A 25,968-nucleotide genomic window follows, 5' to 3' on the forward strand; every position below is an offset into this window, starting at 1 on the left:
GTTCTCATTCTGAGAACCTAGGTTCTCATTCTGAGAACCTAGGTTCTCATGAGAAACCTAGTTTCTTGGGATTATGCGTCGAACCGCTTGCCATAGACTACAATGTTTTCCAGATCCCTTTTTTGAACAAGCGTTAATTGATTTATGAGCATGATCAAAACAAAATCTCGAATAAATTGAAGGAAATAAATTCGAAAGAAGTAGGGATTCTAATCTGGTTCCCAGCTTCTATTGTAAACAAATAGAAGTCTTGCGTCATTGAAAAGATGTCCGATGTGGTGGCATCTTGAATGCTTTTTCCTGAGAGTAGAAGACCTACCGAAGATAGAAAAACATACAATATTATATCCATGTGCTATCTGCATATTTGAAAATTCTCCTTGGTTTTAACTGAAAGAAAACACTGAGATTCAATCAATACCCAAAACAACAATATCCATTGGTACACAAACTGAAAAGATACCAGAACCAGATATTATTAGTATAACAGATATAGAATCTCCTAAGCCCACAAACAAAAAGGAAATTAATTCATCTAACAAGCCTCAAACAAAAGCAGAGGATTATGAACAAAACATTCAGGGCAGATATAAAATTGTGATAATTGATGGAATATATCGCGCTTCAGATTTTATGAACAGCCGTAACATCAAAAAAGAAATTAGAAAACACAAGCAGGTAAATGTTAAATTAGCATTTCCTTTAACAAGAGGCGGTATCAGTGTGCATGTAGACAACGAAGAAGATAGACAGAAACTAATTACAGACTGGCCTGAAGGGGCATTCAACACAGAGAAATCACAACTAAATGCACATAATATTGTGCCAAAACCAATCTGTGTTTTCAAAAACGTACCAACAACAGCAACAGAAGAGAATATAGCATTGCAAGTGAAAAATTTACTACAGTACAAGCCAAATACAGACGATTAAGGTATAGGGACACAAACAAAGCATTGCCAGTCGTTATTGTATATTGCGATTCAATATGTTTCTATCTATGTATAGAATGGAACCGCAGTGTAAAAGAGTGTCTGGGACTATGGCTTATTCCCTTAAGGCCGGGAAACAGAAAACAAAAAGAAAAACAAATAAGAGCTAAAAGCCATATGTTTGCGCTTAGAACATATAACGAATGAACATGGAGAACAATTTGCCAGAAAATAATGACTTTCCTGTCGTATTTTTTCTTGAAGTTAGTATAAACGTGTGATACATAGCATTGGTCGAAAAATCTAACTCAAGTGCTCTATGTTTTTGCATCGCGAATATATATGAAGCGGGCAGACATTATTTTGTCTTAAAAGTATGTCTAAAAGTGATACAAATAGCGGTCAACGCCCGCCGGACTTTCTCCCAAATCATAAAAAGTAGTATAATTTTATTTGTACTTTGAAAATAGTGTATAAGTTAAGGTTTATAATAAAAAATAAATTACTTAACTAAAATAAGTAAAAATAACAACGGGAGAATTATTGCACCACGTGGCTAGGCTATCATTACGTGGTTGGTTATGAAGGCAGGTATTTGATGCAGCTATGCTGGTTCCTGTCAACGCCGAGGTTGGATTTCTTCCACTATCCTGGTACTCGATATTAACTTACTTTGTTTTAACAGCGCAGATTAGTTCAGAGAATAGCTCTTTGCGTCAAACAGTGCAGAAGGTACCCGTTACGAAAAATTTGATCTCCCATAACCGAACGACCTCGAGCCGATATAAAGAGTATCTCACGTGGTTTCATCGTACATTTTATGTTACAAAATTATATACATTAAAGCGTTCTTAAAGTCAACACAACAACTGCATTTTATGTTTTATAAGCAAGTTTTATATTTGGCAGAGATACACAACATGCTTTATGATTGAACTTTAAAATTAAAAAAAGTGACTTTTTACATAGAATATGACAAGATATCATTTCAAAAACACATTGAGGTCAAGCTTTAATAATAGTTCGTATTTTTTGTTTATTTTCTTTGCAGAGATGCAAGGTTTGTTTAGTTAATAAAACACATATACTAAACGACAAAGTGATCGGTGGATTTTGTTTTGCATGCTACACAAACACACAGTATACCATCACACACCCGTATCATACCATCACAAGCACACAACATACTAGTATAAACACATATATGATTTAAACCCACATCATTTCAATGAAACCTCCGATATATAAATAGTCAACAGGAGACAGACGCGTCGTTCCATACATGTTAGCTTAAGGTTGATATGTTAACGAAAACTGTCTTTGTCATTTCTTTGAGAAATAAAGAAAACAATTAGCAAAATAAACGCCAGAGGGTTGGGCGTCCATCTGCAGCCCCTGGGTTACAGGATGCTGCAGCCCCAACAGCACTGGTGTGGGTAGTCCGGACAGTAGACCCGGCGCTCCTTTCCGTACACCCAGTACCGCATAGACTGGCCTTCCCATGTGTATGCCACTTCCGTTACTGGTACCCCGCGAAGAGTCTGTCGCTAAATTCGTCAGAAACAACACATGGGGTAAGAGTAAATCAAGTTTATTTGCGTGCAGCGATTCATTCCAATGCTTTTGAGAGAATTAAAGACACATCGGATGAGATCGGATGACAGAAATAAACATTCCGATTACCGAGTAGTGTCCGCATCAATAAATAAAAGGTTTGATCACAGGCAGCAGTATCATAAATTTGCCCCCCCCCCCCCCCGGACCCTACCCCCCCCCCCCCTCCCGAGCTTACCCCAGGGGTTCCAGATTGTTAAATGTACATCTATTGTGTATGGTTTGACTTTTCAACAACGAATATTGACAAAAAAACACAGTTTGAAAAAATAACCCTCGTATAGGTATTATATACATGTATACACAAGGTATGAAACGCACTATATGCCTATTGCTGAAACTTAATTGAATATTTAAGTTATTAGCCGAGCAGGAGATCGGTTAGTTGTGTAATCACGTTGCTTTTACTGTCTTTTAACGAATCCAGTTGGATTTTGTCGGCAACTGCATGGGAACATGTGTGTTTTCGATGAAAAAGGTCACGTCCAGTGTTCCACAATCTTTCAGCAATAGGCATATAGTGCGTTTCATACCTTGTGTATATATAATACCTATACGAGGGTTATTTTTTCAAACTGTGTATTTTTGTCAATATTCGTTGTTGAAAAGTCAAACCATACACAATAGGTGTACATTTACCAATCTGGAACCCCTGGGGTAAGCTCGGGGGGGGGGGTTGATTAACGACGAAAGTTCTGCCACTACAGATTTCCCGATTTTCTCCCGGCATTTATTCACCAAATGCAAAAGTACTTAGGTAAAAATGCAATAACGCACGTCAATGCAAAGCGCTACACAAGACGTGGCGTTGGTACCTGACTGAGAATCTTTTCGCTTGGCCACTGTCCACGGTGGGAGCTGACGAGACGTTGCGAGTTTGCGTTAATTTCTGGGACGGGGTAAGAGGTGATCGGCCACACCTACAGGATGAGATTATCACAGGCAATTCAAAATTTGAAAAAGCGAGGCTTCTTTCAGGTAAAGGATTGCTCAGGATAGCGTTCCGACTAGTCTAGAGAGGCTTCATGAACCGTGTCTCAATATTTTCTAGATGATGTCCTGAGAATTGGGAATGAAAAGTTAAGGTTGTTCTTTAACATTCGGAAGTCTCAACATGAAAATTCAACAGTGTCTCATCAATGTTGGAATGATTTCAGCGCTCTCTAGACTATGAAAGAAAAATGTCGTTTGGGACGGAAATGCAGTAAAAATGGCCCATATACAAAATTAAAAAATATAGTTTGTCGGCAAGAGTCGGATGTCATTCTGGCGAATCGAGACGTGTTCTGTCCAGACGCTTTTAGGTGTTGCAATTCAATATTTTAACCAAAAATGAAGTTTGACCGAATCTTAGAGACTTTTTGACATGTTTTTCTTCAGAATTAAGAATTACTGTGGACAAAAATCTGCACAAACCAAACTAGAAATCTCCAGTTAATTGTTTGATGAAAATAAAGATAATTTCAAGAGGCGCAGTGCATGCATACTTAAAATATTTACAAGGTCGCAGTATCAAGGAACACTTATTTAAAAACGCACATATAGCAAAGGAACTGCAATTCATAAAATCCACCAGGCATTACAACACAAATCTTACCATAGGTTGTACATCCTCGAAAATAATTGTGCCTGAGACATTTCGGACCAGCTCGTCTGGCATATCGGAGGTCTCCAGAATGAAGTCTTCTTTGTGGTTAGTGCTGAAAACGAAATAATGTAAGTGATCAACGGTAAAGGCACGAACATGACTTCGTCAGAAATCACAGAGAACGATTATTTATGACCACTTGTTTAGATGGTATTTGTGCACATTAAGGCTACATTATTTATTCAAATACACATTAATTCCTTCATTAATACGGTGATAGCAGTTTATAAACAAAATCTCTATTACTCAAAATACACAAGTCACAAAATTGATTTGAAAAGAAAGTTAAAATAATTGAAAACGCCAGGAATGGGAAACCGTTCTAGGTACGGCACTTACTAGGCAACTGTCAGCAGGATGTAGCACCTGACGAACCGGTATCCCTGGCACGTGCTGCACGTGACGCGACCGTCACCACCACATGTCATGCACCTAAATGATAGGACACGATCACCGTTAACTAAATATCGGTCTGAATGACACAGATGCCCCATTTATTACGTGTTTTGCACCAAAATCTACTTAAATTTAAAAACATGCATACAAACAAACATGCACAAATTAACGTGCAGGTTAATATGTTTGTAAATTGTCATTGCTCTATTAGCACTAATTTTTTAGTAGCGCTTGTCACACAAGTTAAAAGTTGTTGTGTATTTACTGCAAGAGGTTCAAAGGCGGTTTTAAAAGCGCTCACATGAGAACTCAATTAACTTAATTGTTGTGAGCAGTGAGCGTTCACAAGGTTTCGCAATAGGCTATGAATATAAATTGCACCGAAACTCAGCAGCTATGCTTTTGGACAAACGGCACATCAAATGAATCACAAGAACACATTCCGGGCAAGTTTCATGAGTGGGTCACAAGTATGATGTGCCGGCTGTTCAATGATTTAATAGCTACATAAGGTACACTGCCCAGCCTCATGGTGCCATGTTTTCCAAGGGACCGGAACCATATCTCGCTAATGTGATTTCCTTGATTCAACATAGTGACAGAGTTTTGGCTTCTAAGTGACCCTGTTTCAAACTCTGCTGAGACATTATCGTTACATATGTTCCGACCATGTTACATGTAGTGTGGGCAATAAATGTGGTATCTAGAATATTCACAAGTTTTGTTTGTTTGTTTAATTTTACACAGTGACCTAGTTTTTGACACCACGTTACGCATATCAAAACTTGACTAACATAGCATTGGATCAAATGTTCTGATTATGTTCCATAACGATTGAGAAATAAAGCAGCCAGATAGAATGTTCACAAGCTTTTTTTGTTGTTTGACCCCTCTAACTTAATTCTTGACCCAATTCGTTGCCTCGTTGGTGGTGCGGTGGTCGAGTGGTAACACTCTGGTCTACCATTCCAGATGTCCCCGGTTCAAATCCCGGCCGGGGCACTGGAAATTTCAGAAATGCTTCAAGTGTTTCCCACCCAACTAGAGATGTACTGGTATGATACCCAGGTAATTCTCGCGTGTATCGGTGCTATACACTGAGCACGTAAAAGAACCAAGGTATCTATTCGCAAAGAGCTAGGGTATCGCACCCGGATTCCTTGTATCCCAATACTGTCTCTTCTGCTTGCTGTCTCTTCAGCAAAACCAAAGGACCCCATTGGAAATAAGTGCTTGCACTTTCATGGGTTATCCTTGACCGCAAGGTCAAATAAATACATACATACATACATAAGATTTCATAAGGAAAACTGTTTTGACTAAATTTCATGAAGATTGGCCAATAATTGTGGCCTCGTGTGATTTACGCGCGACGCAAAAAAGACGACGGACGGAAGGACAGACAGAAGAACGGAAGAACAATAAAATATCTAAAATTGGGACAATAATTACGCAAGATGCACTTTACCGATTAAATCGATATATTGTGGAACATTAATGATATGACATTTCAGAGGCGGATTTATAAGGGGCGCGGAAACGGTATACCACCCATACTTCTTTACACACATACATACATTCCGTTCTAATAACGAGTTCTTCAAACGGTTTCAACTGTATTTACCATTACCAACCGATCTTATCATAACAATTATGATAAAACATCAATAAGTTTCCGAATATTACCGCCGCTTTAAATGAAAAATTAAATTATTTTACCTTAAAATCCGTAACTTTGACCTCTTTTTCCTAATATATTTTTTGTTAGCACGTTTATAGCAACCTCTTACTTATCTTATTGGCATATACTATTAATAGTATAATTGATGCGAACGCATGCTATTCTGTATTCCTAGGGAACAACAATGAATATAATTTGACTATTATGTCAATTTAAGAACTGTTCCACACTCACAATGCAAGTCCATCACCATGGCATCTGTGGCACATGACTGCCACCTGGCGTTGCTGCTGGGAATCATATTGCTGGACCCTGCCGTCACCACCGCACGTGGTGCATTTCGCCCGACCGCGACCACCGCAACGCCAACACCAGTTCCAGCCACGCTGGTCACATCCGGTACAGCCCTGGGGGTCGGAAGATAAATTTAAAATCATTCTGGGAAAAATGGGTTAAATGCATGTTCGTGAGAGTGTCATCCAAGAAAAGCCTGTGTAGACCGCACAGGCTCATCAGTGACGACATTTTCCATCTAAACTGTTTATTCGTTTAGAGACTTCATTTGAACAAAGAATACAGGATAAACGAGAGCAATTTTGCAGACAACAGACGAACGAGATCACTTACGCATACACCAGCATTTACTCAGATGACTTCACTGAAGCAGACGAAAACACGTACGTACACAAAAGCACTTTAGCAAGAAACCAGTTCCGTATGCAACAGGGATGGAAGCAGAATATTGATTTTTGATGCAAGCATTTTGATTGTTTTTCACGTCTGACTCCTCCATAATATCAGCCTAGCATCATTTTGAAGCAAATTTTACAATGAAACTAACACACAATGTGCTTCATATTACACATATTGTGTTGTCGTTTTTAAGTAATATACTAAAATGTTTACAAAGCAATCGACACATATATGTAAAAACATAGTATCTGAACTTCAATATTTTGAAATATCATTCGACCCCTAAACTTTTAACCGTTGGGTCATGTGACTGATGGTTTTCGAAACCTATTGAAGTCCCAGTGCAACAGTAACGCGGACGGCAACTCTTACTAAGAAGGCAGCAATGAAGCGGATGACAACACTCACGCACAAGAATGCAATGAAGCAGACGACACATGCTGCGCAGAGGACGTCATCTCAGACGAGGCACTAACACATACAGCATCAGTAAGACAGCATCAGCAACACTTACGCAGACGACAGAGGTATGCGGAACCTCGATCTTCTTGCTATGAGTGCGGAACTTCTGGTCAGGATCGCAGGGGATAGTCCAGGGAAGGGGAGGGGGTCCGTTCTCCGGGCCATCCACGGGGCCGCCTAGGTATGGCGTATGGGCGTTCATCGTCGTGCGTCCTTCCGCGAACGTCTCTAGGATATACTGGCGATCAAAAGAGGGCGATATGTCGTTGGTTTAATGCTGACCTTAAGAATATGTTTAATCTTTCAATATTTTCGTGTTTCAATATTTGTATAATGTGAAGTACTTACTTGACTGGAAGCGCGGTAAATTGTTTTAATATGTTGGTCTTCCTATTGGTGCTTCAATCTAACAACAACCAGCTTAACGAATTCAACATTTAAATAAAATATTGTTTAGTTTTGAATTCATTAGCTTGAATGAAGGCGAGTGTTTGTTAATAAAAATAACAATTCGGAGCCTCCGGTATAATTTATTTCCGCCAAATGGATGAAGGGTAAACTTAACCATTTCAATTACATGTAAATGCATAGAATATGGTAATTTTGACTTAACAATACAGTTTCATGTAGTGCAATAAACATACAACATCAAGGCAAATGATATAATTTAATCCGAATGTGTTTAGTTTTTTATACTTATCTGGTAAGGTATACAAAAAGAAGAACATATTCTACCGCTTGCACATGCTTATCATACATGAAGTGCCGTGATTCCCTTGAAGTCGGTGATCTTCATTTCTTTGGCTGGCTTGCTACCATAGCAACAGTGCTCGCTGACAAACTGATACATTGCCTGTCTGCATGACTCCTCGTCCAAGTTGGCCAAACTAGAACAATAATGTATCGGTTCAAACGTGGTTGTCGATTAATCGGCGTGCAGACTGACATACCTGAGACAATGATTAATCAATGTGTCGATGATTAATTTACTATTGATTTAAGCAGAACAGAGCCGAGCAAATATTTTATTCGCCAAAGCATAGTGCTGATCATCATTATAGCAAAATCATATTATTATACATCGAGCAGGTGCTAGTAAATGATTAACAGTGATACTTTCAGGCCTACATTATGCAATTTTATGTATTTATAAACCTGGCCATAGTGTAAAATTATTTCTTACTAAATTTTCGGTTATTGTTTGAATTAACCAAGCACTAGTAACTTTTATTATGATACGATGCAGTTGAGAACTTTTTTTTTAAATATCGACTAAAAAGATAAAACATGTGAAATAATTTACCAACTTATATATACGAAATTCCATTCTCGCAAGTAACTACTTAAGTACAAAAATCAGAGATTTACTGTTATTCCGGTATAAGTACATGTATTTAATGATAATAATAATAAACTCAAATGATAAACGGACGCTCGGCTTCCTCATGGCATGGACAATACATTCATCAAATGAATTTAATGTGTACGTTCAAGTGAATCGTGAACACTTAGAAAGGTGGCATTCACGTTTGAATCTCGGGTGTTCATGTGAGCAATCTGGTGAAGTTCACTGCTTAAACATGAACACCCATATGACTCTCACAATTGAATCTTTAAACATCTGATGAAGTTCAGTACTAAAATATGAACATCCATATGTCATTCTTGTCTGAATCATTGACAATCTGAATAAGTTCACGACTAAAACATGAACATCACTATGACGTTCATTTCTGAGTCATAAAAAATCGGATAAAGTTCATTTAAAAAAAATAAACATCCACTATGACGTACATGTCTGAATCATCAATTGTTACCAGTAAAAATACTATTATACAAACTGTGTATGTATATCCAAGCATTGAACGATTGCATTAAAGGATGCAAAAATTGGGTTGCAAATGTTAAACAATTGTTAAATTATTGGAATAAACGTTTGTATTGCTGTTTTGTCGATATGAAGCGTTGTTTTGATTCCATATATCTCAATGCCCTATGGTTAAAATAGTATAAAGCTAACGTTGATGGTAATGTGTTGCGTATAATACGCAGCATGTATCAATCTGTTAAGTCATGTGTTAGACAATGTGAAAACTACTCTGATTATTTTGATATAGCAGTTGGCTTGAGGCAAGGGGAGATAATCTCCCCGATCTTGTTTTCTCTTTTCATAGAAGATCTAGAGATGTATTGCAAAATAGAAATAGCAAAGGTATAGTTATACAGGATATGTGTTTGATTCTTTTGTTATTCGCAGATGAAATGGTTGTTATTGGTGAAACCCCAGAAGATTTACAATTGTCAATAGATCATTTGCATAATTACTGTGAAACATGGGGATTAGAAGTGAACACTGCGAAGACAAAAGTTGTAGTATTTCGCAAACGAGGTGGTTTAAAACGTACCGAAAAATGGATATATGCTGATGAATACTTGGATGTTGTAAATGACTTTAACTATATAGGTGTTACATTGAACTACACTGGTAATTTTAATCTTAATTCTCAGACGTTATATGGAGAAGGTTTAAAAGCATTGAATAATTTATTGTCAAATCTGAAAAAAATACGAATTTAAACCAAAAGTAGCACTGCAGTTATTTGATGCTTTTGTTTCTCCTATTATAACGTATGGGTGTGAAATATGGGGGTTTACCAAATCATCACAGTTAGAAAGGCTGCATCTGAAATTTTGCAAAGTTACGCTTGGTGTTAGACAATCTACAGCTAACGTAGCTGTAGACGTTGAACTGGGTAGATACCCATTGTATATTAACCGATATGTTCGTATTTTAAAATATTTGTTAAAGTTAAAAGATAGTGTCAACATTATTACCAAGTCAGTTGTAGAAGATGCTATGTTTGATTTTAGTAGTAATAAAACGAATTGGTTTAGTAAAGTTAAGAACCTTCTTACACGATACGGTTTTTTCTGTGTTTGGTGTAGTGACATGCCTATAAATGACAACCAGTTTATTTGTTCATTTCGGCAAAGGCTAATTGATGAATATTTGCAACAATGGCAAGAATATGTTACAGATAGTGGAGTTTTAACTTTGTATAAAACACTTAACCTGCCACATGGATTTAAATCTTATCTAGATCTCATTGTGTCGAGAGACCTCAGAGTTGTACTTACGAAATTACGTATATGTTCTCATAACTTGAGAATACACACTGGTAGATACGAACAATTGGATAGACAATTACGTATTTGTCAAATCTGTTCTACCAATGAGATCGAGGACGAATTTCATTTGATGTTTAAATGTACAGCATATGCTCATTTAAGACCAATTTATATAAACAGTTATTATAGAAATAGACCTAGTATGTTTAAGTTGATACAACTGTTTAATACAAACAACAAATCTGAATTGTTTATGTTAAGTAAATATATATCTGAAGCTTTTAAAATTCGCAATGTAGCATTGGTAGATTTATAACACTGGTCATTTTATACAAGACAACAGACAAGTCATTGATAGAATGCATTATACTAATGTATTTATTTGATTGTAAGATATTTTGATATAAGATAAGATTATTAAATTAGATTAAATTATCTTATATTTGGATATAAGATTAGATATTATAAGATAAGATTATAATTTCATTATAATATATTTTGTTCCAACAATACATATTTATTACCATATGAAATAAATCATAGTACCAAATAAGCATGAATATAGTATATACATGTAAGTTCATCCTGTTAAACAGATGTGAAAACTAATGGCCCACACTTCATTGTATAACCCTGTTGTATTAATTATCATATGTATGCATATATATATATATATATATATATATATATATATATATATATATATATATATATATATATATATATATATATATCTGTTTAAAGTTGACGTGAATAAAATATGTTCTGTTCTGTTCTGTTCTGTTAAACGAATACAGATTTTCCCATATTTTTTAAACTGCAAATATGGCTAACAATAACTCTTTTCTATGTGAATGTAAATGCAGACTTATTGACACCTTAAAGCAGGAATGGTTTGGTAATATTAATAGTAGTTATATTCTAGATAATTACAGAAATTTTAAAACTGCTCTTGCATATGAATACTACTTTGATGTATTGCCCAAGAGTTTCCGTTTATACTTTGTAAAATTAAGGGCATCTGTCCACCTGTTGAGAATTCAGTCCGGAAGATACTCGCGTAACAATATCCCTCGTGAAGAACGTAATTGCATTTGTTGTAATTAACGGGACATAGAGGATGAATTCCATTTCATTTATGTTTGCTCATGTTACCGTTTACTACGTCAAAAATACATTAAACTTATTTATTACATGAACCCATCTGTTGTTAAGTTCCATAGTTTAGTGACATCAACATGTAAATTTGAAATTATCAATGTATGTAAATATGTTAAAGTAGCTTTAACTATACGAAAATGCTATTATTAATACCACTTATTGACTTAACAGTTTCTTTAATCAGTCTATGTATCACTTTTCAGTCATTTATTCTATGTAAGTTAATAGATGTCATAAGACGAAGTTCACTTTTGAAACATAAACATCGATATAACGTTATTTCTGAATAATTAACGATTTCATGAAGTTCACTATTAAAACATCAACATCCGCAAGACGTTTATTTCTGAATCGCTAACCATATGATTAAGTTCATTACTGAAACATGAACAACCCTATACGACGTTCATTTCTGCATTATTAACAATCTGATAGTTCACTATTGAACCATGAACATCCATATGACGTTTACTTCGGAATCATTTACAATCTAATTAACTTCATTTCTGAATCATTTACATACTGGTGAATTGTGGAATGTAAGACGAATCATGAAAATTCACGTGAAGTTCGTAATTTAATCAGCAATACCAATTTGACGTTTCATTTGAAAGAAAAATGATGTTTTTTCTTGTATCGATTTATACAACTTGACGTTTCATTAAGAAGAGAAAATGCTTTTTTTCTTGTATCGACTTGTACTGTTATTGTGTAGGATTTAAACACCGAAGACAATACTCAGAGTTTTGTAATATAACCACTCTTAGGGCTTGAGTCTTGGTGGATTTACAGCAATGGGTTATGTGAATTAAATTTTATTCTAACATGAATTTGTGCCTTATGTTGGCCATGTTTATTGCGTACTTAAACAACGCTTCTTTTTTACTAAGAGAAAAGATAAAAGAATGTAGCAAAATTGATTAATGCCGGACTACTTACTCGGTGAAGGTCATCGGCGGCGGGTTGCCTTGCGGAGGGGGTTGGGGAGGAGGCTTCACGGGGGCTTAAAATACACAGTCAAGTTACGCTCGATTATTTATGGTCGGCTAAGGAACTACTAAATATACTTAAAAGTACCCGGAGTACAAAAAATATACTAAAAAGAAACCCAGAGTATGACCGGGTGCCTTTAATTCTATTTTTTCGTTCCTGTGGTGCATTGAAGTATACTTTAGAGTACCCGGGGTACTTTTAAGTAATACCTGAGCCGAAAACGATCAATTAAGCCCCATTTACAATGTATGTTACATCAAAGTCATTGAATTTGACAAAAAATCACATTTATTCCCTACATATGATCTAAAACACAATTACACTAGTTCATTCAAATTTAGTTGGCGGCAATTTATACCGGGGTAGTTTAAACATTTGTATTTAATATATAAAAGTATCGTTTACGTATTTTCATTACTAAAAAAAACATTTGAATAGACAAAACGTTTTCATAGTTATTCTTTTTCCTTACGTTGACATACTAAAATAAACTTGCGCCTCGTGTTAAGCGCTACACAAAATGTACGAATCTCGAAACAACTTACTATCTTTTCCAAACGTAACGCTCACGTAGCCCGGTATTTCTGGGTAGTCGGGGATTTTAGGCACGTTTTGTGGAGGTTGGTCGGACGCCGGTGGCAGCTGGCTGGGATCACTCGGAGGCGGTGGTCCCATACCAGGGTTCCATGCTGGATATAATTGTAAAATATTGAGTACCGGGTACTATTTTATTTAGAAGCTGACACAGAATCTATGGTTCATGAGACAACGAACTTTTCAAAACGTACAGACACGCATAAAGACAAAAAGACGAATAGTGCGAATGATATATGCCGCCTTCCTCAAATGTGTATGGTCCATACAAATATGGAAATCTTGAAAATTTAACACTTTCAGGTAAGTATTCGATGAAACTTTGGTCACAAATCATACGCAACATGTAAAAAGAGTCTCGAACAAAAGCGTGTATAATATGTTATTTTATACAAAGGGCAATAGCTCAGTGTAAATAACGCTATTGTGAACTATTGAAAACAAGAGCTGTAGCACGTGCAGTTGATTACTCTGTTAACGTTCTGCACAGAAGATAACTATGATGTTAGTCTGACGACAGTTTGTATTCAGTTTGTATAAATGGGTAAACATCTTTCTGCATGGCCGTCTCGCTATTTTGTTTGTCAGCATGGTGCTTTTTATGTTGATCGCGTTATTAAGGTAAAATCTGCAATATTTTTTCAGGATAAACTTGTTAAGCGCCACTTGAATATTATTCTAAATTTAGAAAGCCCCACTCCCACCACAAGACGAGACCAAAATAAAAACAACTAGGAATCTGGAGAAGACTTACGTTGTGGTGGCTGCCCTGGATTGAGTCCTGAAGAGATACCATACCATATATTAATGTATCATGCATTAATCATTCATTGATTTGTGATCAACCTTAACATTTATTTAATCTATTTATGTTTCAAATCGTTATGCTTTTATTTTTGCCGTCTATATTGGTGGTGTTTCTACTACACCGCTGCAATACTACCACTGCTATCATAGAACTGCAACCGCTTTAAATGCTACTGTTTTTGTCGCTTTCAATGCGTCGTCTACTGCTTATCTTCTACTCGCTGCTGTGTCTCTGCTACAATTACTTTACAATTTTATAAATTCTGAAACAATACCACATGACTAAATGAACATATATATTACAGGGTTTCTACACATTAAGGTTTATTCATTCGCTATATAAGACTAGACAGTTAACAAGGCAAATGTTGACGACGCACAACGCACGACGCACGACGGACAAAAGGCGATCACAAAAGCTCACCATGAGCACGTTGTGCTCGGGTGAGCTAAAAAGGCCAAAGACATGCTTATAATCGCTCTGCTATGCACACTGCAATATTAATTGTGTCTTCACTGGTATTGTTTTTTTCGGCGTAGCTGTTAAACGTCACTTTTGACCTTAGATGACCTTCATTCATGATAGGTCCCAAATGAACAAGAAACCGTCGGTGACGGGTGATGCTCCCCAAATTTTTTTTTGTCACAATATTGCACTATATATTCAGATAAAAGGAAACGTCTTGAGGGCACAGTAGTTGGGGGACAAGAATATTTTATAGAAAATTTCAAAGGGCCATAACTCTGTGAAAAAACATCCGACAAGAACCCGCTGATAATATGCACATCTGCTCTTGGTAGTGAAGCTTCCCATAAAGTTTCATTGAAATCCGGTCATTAGTTGCTGAGAAATAGCCCGGACAAGAATTGCACTATATGTACAGTTAATGGAAAATTTCAAAGGGCCATAACTCTGTGAAAAATTATCCGACCAGAACCGGCTGATAATATACACATCTCCTCTTGTTAGTGAAGCTTCCCATAAAGTTTCATTGAATTCTGGTCATTAATTGCTGAGAAATAGCCCGGACAAAAATTGTGCACGGACGGACGGACACACGGACGGACGGACAGACGAAGCGGCGACTATATTGTTTACCACTATCGACAAAGCGGGGGTTTGTGGCGGTAGCCCCCGATACTAAGGAAATATATAGGTATTGGTAATATATCTGTATTTGATTTATTCTAATCTATATTTGCGTTTATTAGTGTAAATACGTTTCTTTTTACTTTGTTTTGTTCATTTTTTTATATAAAACTCTGTCTTTCTGCATTTCTACAATTCATATCACTATGATGCTTGCAATACTGAATTTTTTATGGTTACATTCTACTAACATCTTTACACGTTATAACACATTATCTTTTATTTCATTCCAACATTATGTTCATAGTATTTTAGTGGCGAATATGTTTTCTTTTCCTATTGAAACTAATGTATTAATCGTTCAATTATGAAAACCTAGTCATAACAATACTTATTGACAATAAAAAATACAATTTCACCTCTTCCTGTTCTTCATTTCTTATTTGTTAATACAGTAAAATATATTATCTTATTATCACCCACTCCCTTCATTAAAATACATGGTCGCTTCATTCCATCTCCTTTCACCAAACATTGCAACATCAACGCCGTATATCTTTTAAAAGATATTTCTTGTTGAAACTATCGCCGCTATTGCAGATTCCACCAATACTTCCAATACTACAACTTGTGTCCCATTATGTCTGCTGGTATCTGTTTTGTAACTGCGGCTGTATTGTTACTTCTACTTCTTATACTTCTGCCTCTTCTACTTATTGTGTCGGACCTAGTGCTAACTCTGCTATTGTCTCTACAACTCCGGCTGACACTGCTTGTGTATTATACTAGACTTTCTATTTCTTTTACAAACACTGCTTTTGTCTTTAACGTATGTGGCTGCTTCTGACGAAGATTGTGTTAGGGATATTGCTAACTGCTCAATTGCTACTATAAATATTTCAAACGACAAATAATCATTATTTGAGAAACCATTAAAATAAATAAAATAAAATATCAAGCTTGAACGCAAAACTATACGCCACATTATTCAATGCTTAACACAAAAAGGTTAATATGTTTATAGAGAAAATAAAGAAATTAAAATTGAGTGAAATATATTTACCCGGTGGATACGCCGACATGATCAATACACGTGGATATCCGACTTAAAAGTCTACGTATAAACAAGTTGGAAGATAGTATGTATTTGTATTTGGTTTGTTATAGGACCAACTTCAATATGCGTGTAGCAACCGTATCACGGAGCCTAACCAAAACGGATAATACCGTAAATATGTGTTCGTTACCGGCTAACAGACGAAACGGTACCGGATCAAATTAGAAAATATTGACATTTTAAGGTGTTCTTTTAGTTGCACAATTCTGTTCTTAAAGTTTGCATTTTTCACCAAGACAATATTCTCGGATTAACTAAGACATTCAGTCAGTTAATGTGATGCTCGTGCTAAGGAATCAAAAACTTAAATTTGCAAAGGGATTCTACACCGACCAACAGTGCATGAACAAAACCTAAGGAAACGATAGTAAAATGTAGATATTGGTCTAAATAAACAAATAAATGCATTCATACTTCTGAACAAGGTTCCTATTAAAAAAGGTACCATAATTCGTGTGAATTTATTGTAATGATGTGTGACCTTTTAGTATGCGGCAAAAATGGTATTTTATGTAACGATTGATTTCACCGGGTAATGCATGAAATTGGCACCATACAATAGCCGAAAGTACCAGATTTAAATGTATACAGGTAATACCTTGCTTATAGTAACTAGACAGATTTTGAGATAGTAAATCCAATGCATATTGTAAATTTGGGAATTATCATTTTGTGAAACCAATGTATCTAGTTTAATACGATTTTTTTATCTGCTGGGTTAGAGAATTCATGCAGCACAATAAAATTGATAGTTTATAAACATATTTTATGTTTTGTTTTAACATACATGTATTTATCTTTTTTCCGTTTTGTGTTCTTGTTTATTTATCGTGCGCAGTATAATAAAATTAATGACTCACGTTTGCAGTTGTGGTTAATGATTTTTTACCTCCAGTTTTAAAAAAGGGGACGAGAGTCTTACAACTATTTTATGACAATTTCACTATGTGGTTTATTTGTTTTTGTTCGTTTTGACCAAATATTTTACTTTTGTATTGAACCTTGACGTATAAAATAAGCTAACAAACCATAGTATTCAAATCATTTTACAAACTACGAGATTTCTTTTGACATTTTCCCTTGGAATGCTCGTCACCTCAGGACTGCATTTTGCTAGTTCTATGTGCTGATATGATCCGGGGCCGCTTCGCGTATACGCCGGTAACGCACTGATGTACCTGGTATTAAACGTTTTGTTTATGCACCGTGAATAAAGCATTTAATTGTTCTAATGTTGGAACGTGTTCTATTACGCGTATAGTTTGGATTAGCCGATAATTGTAATGTTAATACGATCAATGTATAGCCTTTTCATTCAGACTTAATGAGAAGACACGAGCACGCGTAAAAACAAAAGATCTGGTCGACAATAACACTGTGTCCAGCAATTAAGACTCACTGCGTTGTACTCGCCGTTAAGAAGACTAAGACGTCTATTAACTAATCGTGTATTTATAGACAATTGCTTTGTCTGTTTGATACATAAGAGTCAAATGGTTCAGGCAGTAAAGTGGCTACCAGTAAATTGCTTATATATTTGATATTTAAAAAATCTAACTTAAATGTGACCATTCTTATCAAGTTTAAACTGTCAGACGTTCAAGTTGATAAGATATGTTTTACCATGTTACGTCTTATGAACAAGCGACTATCGCTGGTCGACGAATATTAAAAAAAAAAGTTGATGTTTAATGTAAAGTTTAATGTTCACAACCACGGAATCGCTAATGAACTGGCCTCTTAAATGAGACGTTGAACGGAAAGCGATATGTATTCCATTTGGAGCCCGCGAATATTGCCAATACAATAAGTAGCTTAATATTCGCAAAGTGTCAGACTTGTTTTGCAAGCTCGTGAACATAAATGAGTACACTGCCTTGACATTGTATCGATATTATGACGCGTCGCTAACACCATTGATATAAATCCTATCTAGCATGTTTCCCCGAAACCCAGAGAAACAGTGTAAACACACCGCATAACATTCAATATATCTTTATGTCCAATTCGCTTAAAGCGTATTCAGTTGTTTTGAACATGTTTGGTTGCAAAAATTACCGGTATCGCATAAGCATTTAAAGTTTTAACGAAGACTAGCAGTAGAGTTAATAACCCATGGAATTAATCATGTTAATCCAGACGTATTATGCACAACTTTTAAAGGTGCCTTTTCACAGATTTTGGCATTTTTTAACTTATTCATTAAATGCTTTATATCGATAAATGTTAACATTGGATCGTAAAAGCTCCAGTAAAAAATCAAGAATAAAATTAAAAAAAGAAAAAGAACATTGCCCGGACCAGGTTTCGAACCAGTGACCCCTGGAGTCCTGCCAGAGTCCTGAAGTAATCAAAGCGCTGAAGGCACTGAAGATGTTCGCTATTGCATAATTTAACACGCAATTCATTTTTCAAAATCAATCGCAAGTTTGAAATGAACACACGCCATTCAACTTTAAAAAGTGTGTGTCATAGCGCACGGGTCGAGTTTTGTGTGCACTTTTTATCATCCTTATTATTTCATAGAAATAACTAAGACAAAATAAAAACAGCATGCTTTTTTGGAAGTTCTGAAAGCAAAGAAAGTATGATGAAAATGGTAATGAGAACTTAATATAAAGAAAATTTGCAGTCACCATCATATTAAAGGAATATTTTTTCTAATATCAAATGACTATCTCACCAAGAATATAAATTCATAATGAAAGTTCCGTGTACAAAACTTTTGATTTTTGACACCATATACAAATTCAAAATATACAATAATCTTCGTATCTTGTATATGGAGGAATAAAAGTATATAAACATTGCTGTTTATGCTTTACTTGTTACCCGAGCAGTTCACACGGTGTCAACAACGCTAACATAAACATAGGTATAGAGCACTAATGCGCTTTTAGGCGAAGCTGTTTCAGTTTTCATCTTAGTGACTTTAACATAACGCCAACAGACACGCATGAATATTTTCGAATATTTAATAAGCTGATTCGAGAAACAACCTCTGAAGTTTTGCTACATCACTGCGTATGTGCTCAATTCAAAGGATGTAGCACTGTTCAGTGTAAGGAATTCCGGACTACTCTCTGTATGCTCAAACGACACAAATTGTGGCCCTGTTACAATTACGCGTTACAATCCATCTCGCAGAATTTCAATTTCGCCTCCAAGATGAGAAAACAAATATTAGCGAAATAGTATAGTGTCACGATAAGAGAAAATCGTTTAATTATCATACCACAATGTTTGCCGTACTTGGTCAGCACGTCTGGAAATCATTCCTTAATGCGTCGATAGGCTGCCATTATTAACAAGTTTGCTATTTTGAATTCAATTTTGTATCAAAAAGCATTGTTTTTAAATGTGGGATTTTCAATTCGCAATGAGATTTGTAATGACCCTCGTCATGCGAAAATGGGTCTTATTCCATATGCGCCCATCATATAAATAGCCCACTCAGCTATCCCTCCTTCTGGTAAGGAGAACATAACATATTGAGTGATTTTAAAGCGAACAGCGTCGCCTATGGCCTGACTGCGCAAGAGCACATGTCGAGCTTAACAAACGCTTGCCGAAACGCATAAGACCCATTTTCGCATGACGGCGCTATTGACGTGTGATTTAAATGTGACGAAAGAAAACTGCGTTTAAATCAAATATAAACATACGATATATTTCGATAATGAAGAAAGATACTCATAACAAGGCATATGAGGACACATATGAAGTGCTCTCCCGTAGTATATTTTTTATTTACTCACACTAATGTGTGGTTTGACAATGCTAACACACATTTCATGCGGTGAATATGCAGCTTACAAGTGAAAAACACAACACAATAGTTTAACTTTTGTTTAATTGTATTCAATTATTTAGAAAAGTAAATTGCTAACTTTATTTCAAAGTCGGCGTATACGCCGACTACATTTTTAAAAGACATGTATTGTTGTAAATATATTTAATATAATATATTTAGTTGTTTTCGGTTTTAGCGATTATAAAGCATTTTCGAGGTTGCCTATAGTATGCCTGAGTAATTGATGAACTCATATCCAACTGTCAATGTATTGAGAACTGTGAATATAAACAAGCTAACCCTTCTACTAAGCTTCTACTATTGCGTTGCTAGCACCCGTAAATACAAAAGATCGCCGCTATGTGTTGAGAACCAAGAACGCTTTCCAGAAATACCCGATGTGGTAGCTTCAACGAGGTTATGAAACAGGTCATTCGTATTATTATTATAAATTATTTGTTATATTCGGGTTAAGCGATTATGATTTTTTTTAGTCTATCGTATCGCTGAAGTTATTGTTGAACTTATGTTCAACGTTTTATAAATTGAGAATATAAATAAGCGTCAACTTTTTCCCAAATCTCTCAATTTACGACCTGTACTACGTCATTGAGTTGTATGTGAGAGCGTAACCTATTGCGTTGTTATCGCCCGTAAACTTTCCTTTGTTTATCGACAGGCGCATCTATTAATAGCCTCATATCATGAATGCCAAAACACCCGCGAAAAAGAACCACGTGACCAAATAGGACGCTAAACGCAAATACCATGCGACTACGACTTTAATTATGTAAGAACGCTCCGCAATTCCTCTGAAGCCGGGGCCTTGTGATTGCTTTTACGTAAAGAATTGACCTCTAACTGAAGTAAGCAAAGGAAACGCAGCACCTAATTGACCCATTCCTTCTATGTGCGAAGGCAGATTGAATTTTACTAATGTACGGTTTGCCTATTATAACACACATTATAATGCGGTAAATATGCGACTAAAAGTAAAAAACACTATAATTAAACTTTTGTTTTTAATTAAGTTATTTAAAAACCAAAATTCCAAACCTTATTTCAAAACAGCAAGACTACATTTTTTAGAGAATATTCTTGTTATATTTAAATGTTTTTTAACAGTTTCAGCGATAATGAATCATTTTTATGTTGTCTATCGTATCCCGGTAATAATTGTTGAACTCGTGGTCAACGTGTTATTAATTGAGACCTGTGAATATAAACAAGCGTAACCTTATACTAGTGCGTAATTCTCACCCGGACTCCCCTTTGTTTATCGCCAGCCTCAGATTTATGAATGAGATGAGCGAAAATACTACGTCACGCAGACGCAGCAGAAAGTGGACTATTTTAATCATTCATAAACAATCTCCTCCGCGACACGTGCAATACGATCATTGTTTTTTTTATTCTTTTCTATAAAACACCATTCGAAACTATTGCATTTAACACGATATTAATATAATGTTTCCATTTGTGAATAAACATAATTGGAGAACTCAAACCTCTTGCATAAATTATACAACTCTTTCTTCGCGCGTAGTGTAAGCGGGAATTGGGCTAATCATACCCAGGCCGTATCGACCTGAATTTTACATCATGCACATTAGACGGTCGCTAAAGCGACCATCTAAAAACGCTTTAGCCTACTGAGCTATTCCGCCGAGTACACTTACATGACGTATTTTATACCTTATATAAGCAATCTTCGTAGTTTCACAGAATTTAACGACAAAAACAGAACTCTCCAAATTATTCAATCGTTTCGCGTTGCAACGCTTTATAATTTTTAGGTTTTAAAATCGTCAAAAGATGCATATAATGGCTATATTAGACCATGGTAAATGTTCAGTATTACTGTTTCCTCACAAATATCATAACTAAAACGAAAATTTGCGAATCTGAAACAACTTTTTTCAATTTTGTCAATTTACCAAAGTGTGAAAAGATCCCTTTAAAACCTATACCCGCTTATGAAAGGATCATTTATAGCTACATTATCATAATGTCAACCATTTATATTTTATAATTGGTAGTTATGTAATGTTCGGACCTTTGTTTTTTCTTATTGTTACTGACCTTATCTGTCTGTTTTACCTTATATAAAACTAAGCAGTATTTTGTGACAAACTCGTGATCATTGTTTTCATGATTTAGTGAGTGAGTGAGTGTGGCTGCCGGCAGACTGTGAGTGGCTGAGTGAATGAATACATAAGTACGTGACTGAGTGTCATTGTCTTGGTGTGACTTAACATTTGAATGAGTGGCTGAATAAATAACTGACAGAGTAAGAAAACTGAAAAAGTGACGGATTGAATAAACTATTGATAGAATGAATAAGTTATTGAGTGAATTAGTGAGAGAGTGACCAAATAAATAACTAACAAAGTGAACCGTTGAATGACAAACAGAAAAAGTATTGAATGATGGACAAAGTGATTGATAGAGTGACTATGTGCGTCACAGAGTTACTGACTGACTGATCGACCAAGTGTCTGACTGAGTGACCCAATTATTGATTGACTGATATTGTGTGACTGAAATAGTATCTCACTTACAGAGTTACTGATCCATTGAGTGATTAAAAGGTAACTGGCTTACTTACAACTTGAGTTACTTGTCCAACGAGCAACTGACAAAGTAAGTGCTTGGCTTATAAGAGTCACTGTCATAGATTGAATGATTGACAGAGTGACTAACTGAAACTGAAATTAAATCATTGAGCAACAGACAGACTAATTGAGTTACTGACGGAGTGAATGGGTGACCGACTGGTTGTCCCATTGAGTTTCACATAGGATGTTTCAATGACTTACAGGGTGACTGAACACTTGTGTTAGTGACTAACAGAGTGATTGACCAATTAAGTGACTGACATACAGACCTTTTTAAGTTATTGACTGACATATTGCGTGACTGACATACTGACCATTGCCAGACAGACAGTGACCCATTAAGTTATTGACTGATCGATGTATGCCTTAAAGAGACTGATGGACAGAGTGACTGAAATATTGAGTGACTGGCAGAATAAGTGCATAACAGAGTGAGTGCCTGACAGAGTGAGTACATGACAGAGTGAGTGCATGACAGAGTGAATGTATGACAATGAAGTGCATGACCGAATAAAAGCATGACATAGTGGGTGCATGACAGAGTGTGTGCATGACAGAGGGAGTGCATAACAGACAGAGTGCATGACAGAGTGAGCGCATGAAAGAGTGAGTGCATGACAGACTGAGTGCCTGAGAGCGTGAGTGCATGACAGATTGAGTGCATGCCAGAGTGAGTACCTGACAGAGTGAGTGCATGCCAGAGCGAGTATATGACCGAATAAAAGCATGGCATAGTGGGTGCATGACAAAGTGAGTGCATGACAGAGGGAGTACATGACAGAGTAAGTGCATGACAGAGTGTGTGCATGACAGAGTGCGTGTATGAAAGAGTGAGTGACAAACAGACTGAGTGCCTGGGCGAGTGAGTGCATGAGGTAAGTAGCGGCCTCAGATAATGGGTATAAAGTCCTTTACGGAACGACCGAAAACACACATAGCTGGTAAAAGTTTTGTTTCGCGGTCGGGGTTTTTCTGGTAATGTAGGATAGCGCGCTAAAATCAGTGTTGAACTCGCCATTGGGTCCATTTTTTTAGTAAGCATCCGTTTTACTGTTTTGACACCAACCTCCGCTCTACAAGTAGTGTGAGGGTATGACACAGATGGCAGTCTATGGTGTACTCCCCAAGTTTTAAAGAAATCCCGAGTTGACAGAGAGGTAAATTCCGGGCCGCCATCTGACGCCAGTTCATCTGGTATTCAGAAAGTTACAAATGTTTTTCTCAAACTGTCAATGAGACCTGTTGATCCTCTTGTAGATTTTTCTACGATCGACCAGTTTGAAAATCTGTCGATTATCACAAGATAGTTAAAACCCTTATGATGAAAAAAGTCAGCACATATACATTGAAACGGATATTCAGCGTACACCAATGGTGTCGGGAGAAAATTGTGTACAATGTTTCCTCATATCAATAATGTTGGTTGTGAGTCAAAGTCGGCAGAGAATTGTGTACAATTTTTCCTCATATCAAATGGTTGGTTGTGAGTCCTGGCCAGAATACTGAATGCTCTGCTCTTGATGACATCGATGTGATATTTTGGTGCACAGAATAAAGCGATGCTAATACGGTCAGTCTCAGAGAATGGGTAATCATCAGTCGAGTCAACAACGAAACCGTCAACCGTAGTTAACTAGTTTCTATTCCCATAGATGCTCTGTAGGGAAGGTTGGAGTTAGTAATAGAGACCTTACCTTAGTGTAAATACATTAAATTTTGTTGACAGTAAATATCGAGGATTGGCAAAATCGGACAAATTAATTGATCTCTTATGCGTTGATATCTGTTATAATGCTTAATGTTAGACCTTGGCCATCAAATGTTCGTTGAAAATCGCTGAATAGTTTGCCCAGTGGTTGGTACACGCGCTTCTTACCAGGTTCAATCCCAATATACGGAAGAATGCTAGTTTGGTTAAACTTATGTTCCATGTTAAATCTTTGTGAAACTTTGCCTTGTTGTTTTTTTTTTAAGTAAGAGAAAAAATGATTGTTTTTTAGCTTAAAGCATGCTTTCAAGCCTATCCTAGTTTTTGCAACATAAAAAGCGATAACATATTTACAAAAGAATGGCATTAAACAAAATTCAATTTCTAATATAATGGGCAGAAAGAACTGAAGGTTTGATTTTCATTTGTTCACACATGTAGTGGAAAGATTTATACTTATTTCGTAGTACCGGGTATATCTATATATTGATAGATAATTGCCTATGTAACCAGTAGATAAACGTTTCATATGAAGCAAAGTATCATCACACAAATATATTATTATTTTTAGTCTAGGCACAGCAACATATAACTCTCAAAATCAGAGGCAAAGTTCTGATTGGAATTCACAACTCTTCTACAAAATCATTGCATTCTTGGTCTTTGCACTCCTGACAAAGATCAATTGTAGTTGATATATCTTTGCTCCTGTCGTTGCTGGTTCTCATTATAAACAAGAAATATCTTTAAAAAAGATATACGGCGTTGATTGTGGTCGATGTTTATGAACGATCAAAAGTTATCTCTATGTGATAAAAAGTAACGGATGCCTTTTTTCTGCGCAGTTCTTAGCTACATCACAAGCAAATCAATTACGGGGTGTTGCGCCAGATTTCGTGGCTTATTTTGCTTTATGTGATATAATTACTCAGATATCTATTTTTACAGAATAGAAAAACACAAGAAACGTGAAAATAAACGAGTGCATATAGGTCAGCCGGCAATACTTAAATCTTATTTAATTGCATCATTATAGTATAGTGAATTATTGTGCTCATGCTTAATAAACTGGTCTAAATGGATAAATATTTCTAATTAATTTTATCAAAATTGGTCCTTATCATGCAAATGTTGAAAACATATTAAAAATCGATGATTGACATACCACAATAATATCGCCGAATATCTTTATTTAGTATCTTTCTGATCAAAACAGACTTCAAGTGCACAAAGTTTACGAGACGGCGTTTATATAAAGATTTCTGCAACTGACCGCAAACTGACCTTGATACCTTGCGGATTGGAATGCAATGCATTAGGTAACAATTCTGCTGCTGAAACGACGGCTTGTTTACGCCAACTGTACACGACCAAGAAAACAGCTGTGCCTAAAATATTGATATATCGACAAAGCGACTAAACGAACTATTTACTCCATCAGACAAAATAGCATAGATTCCAATTTTTTCCTTCAATGAAAAGATCGTAACCCCTTCTGCGAACTCCGGTGATGAACTGTATATTAACTCTGA

At 36.1% G+C, this 25,968-nt stretch overlaps 1 protein-coding gene across 1 annotated transcript; it reads right to left on the reverse strand.

Moving 5' to 3' along the window:
* Positions 1 to 1,794: 1,794 nt before the first annotated feature.
* LOC127877768 (protein SSUH2 homolog) lies at positions 1,795 to 16,386 on the reverse strand. Its single transcript, XM_052423997.1, has 11 exons — positions 16,264 to 16,386; positions 14,058 to 14,084; positions 13,255 to 13,398; positions 12,656 to 12,719; positions 8,184 to 8,313; positions 7,479 to 7,664; positions 6,506 to 6,678; positions 4,534 to 4,626; positions 4,144 to 4,246; positions 3,362 to 3,466; positions 1,795 to 2,479 (listed from the first exon to the last, which is right to left on the reverse strand). Exons 1-11 carry the CDS (start codon positions 16,280 to 16,282, stop codon positions 2,333 to 2,335), a joined length of 1,191 nt encoding a protein of 396 aa, XP_052279957.1. The 5' UTR covers positions 16,283 to 16,386; the 3' UTR covers positions 1,795 to 2,332.
* Positions 16,387 to 25,968: the final 9,582 nt, after the last annotated feature.

Source organism: Dreissena polymorpha, chromosome 1 (assembly GCF_020536995.1).
Source record: "Dreissena polymorpha isolate Duluth1 chromosome 1, UMN_Dpol_1.0, whole genome shotgun sequence".
Taxonomy (NCBI): Eukaryota; Metazoa; Mollusca; class Bivalvia; order Myida; family Dreissenidae; genus Dreissena; species Dreissena polymorpha.

What these genes read in the sequence shown, in the direction of transcription:
- LOC127877768 (XM_052423997.1), bottom strand. An exon ending in AGGGAATCACGGCACTTCAT is followed by an intron (nt 7,665 to 8,183) that starts GTATGATAAGCA and finishes TTTGATCGCCAG; the next exon opens with TATATCCTAGAGACGTTCGC. An exon ending in GCGAAAAGATTCTCAGTCAG is followed by an intron (nt 2,480 to 3,361) that starts GTACCAACGCCA and finishes TGACGAATTTAG; the next exon opens with CGACAGACTCTTCGCGGGGT.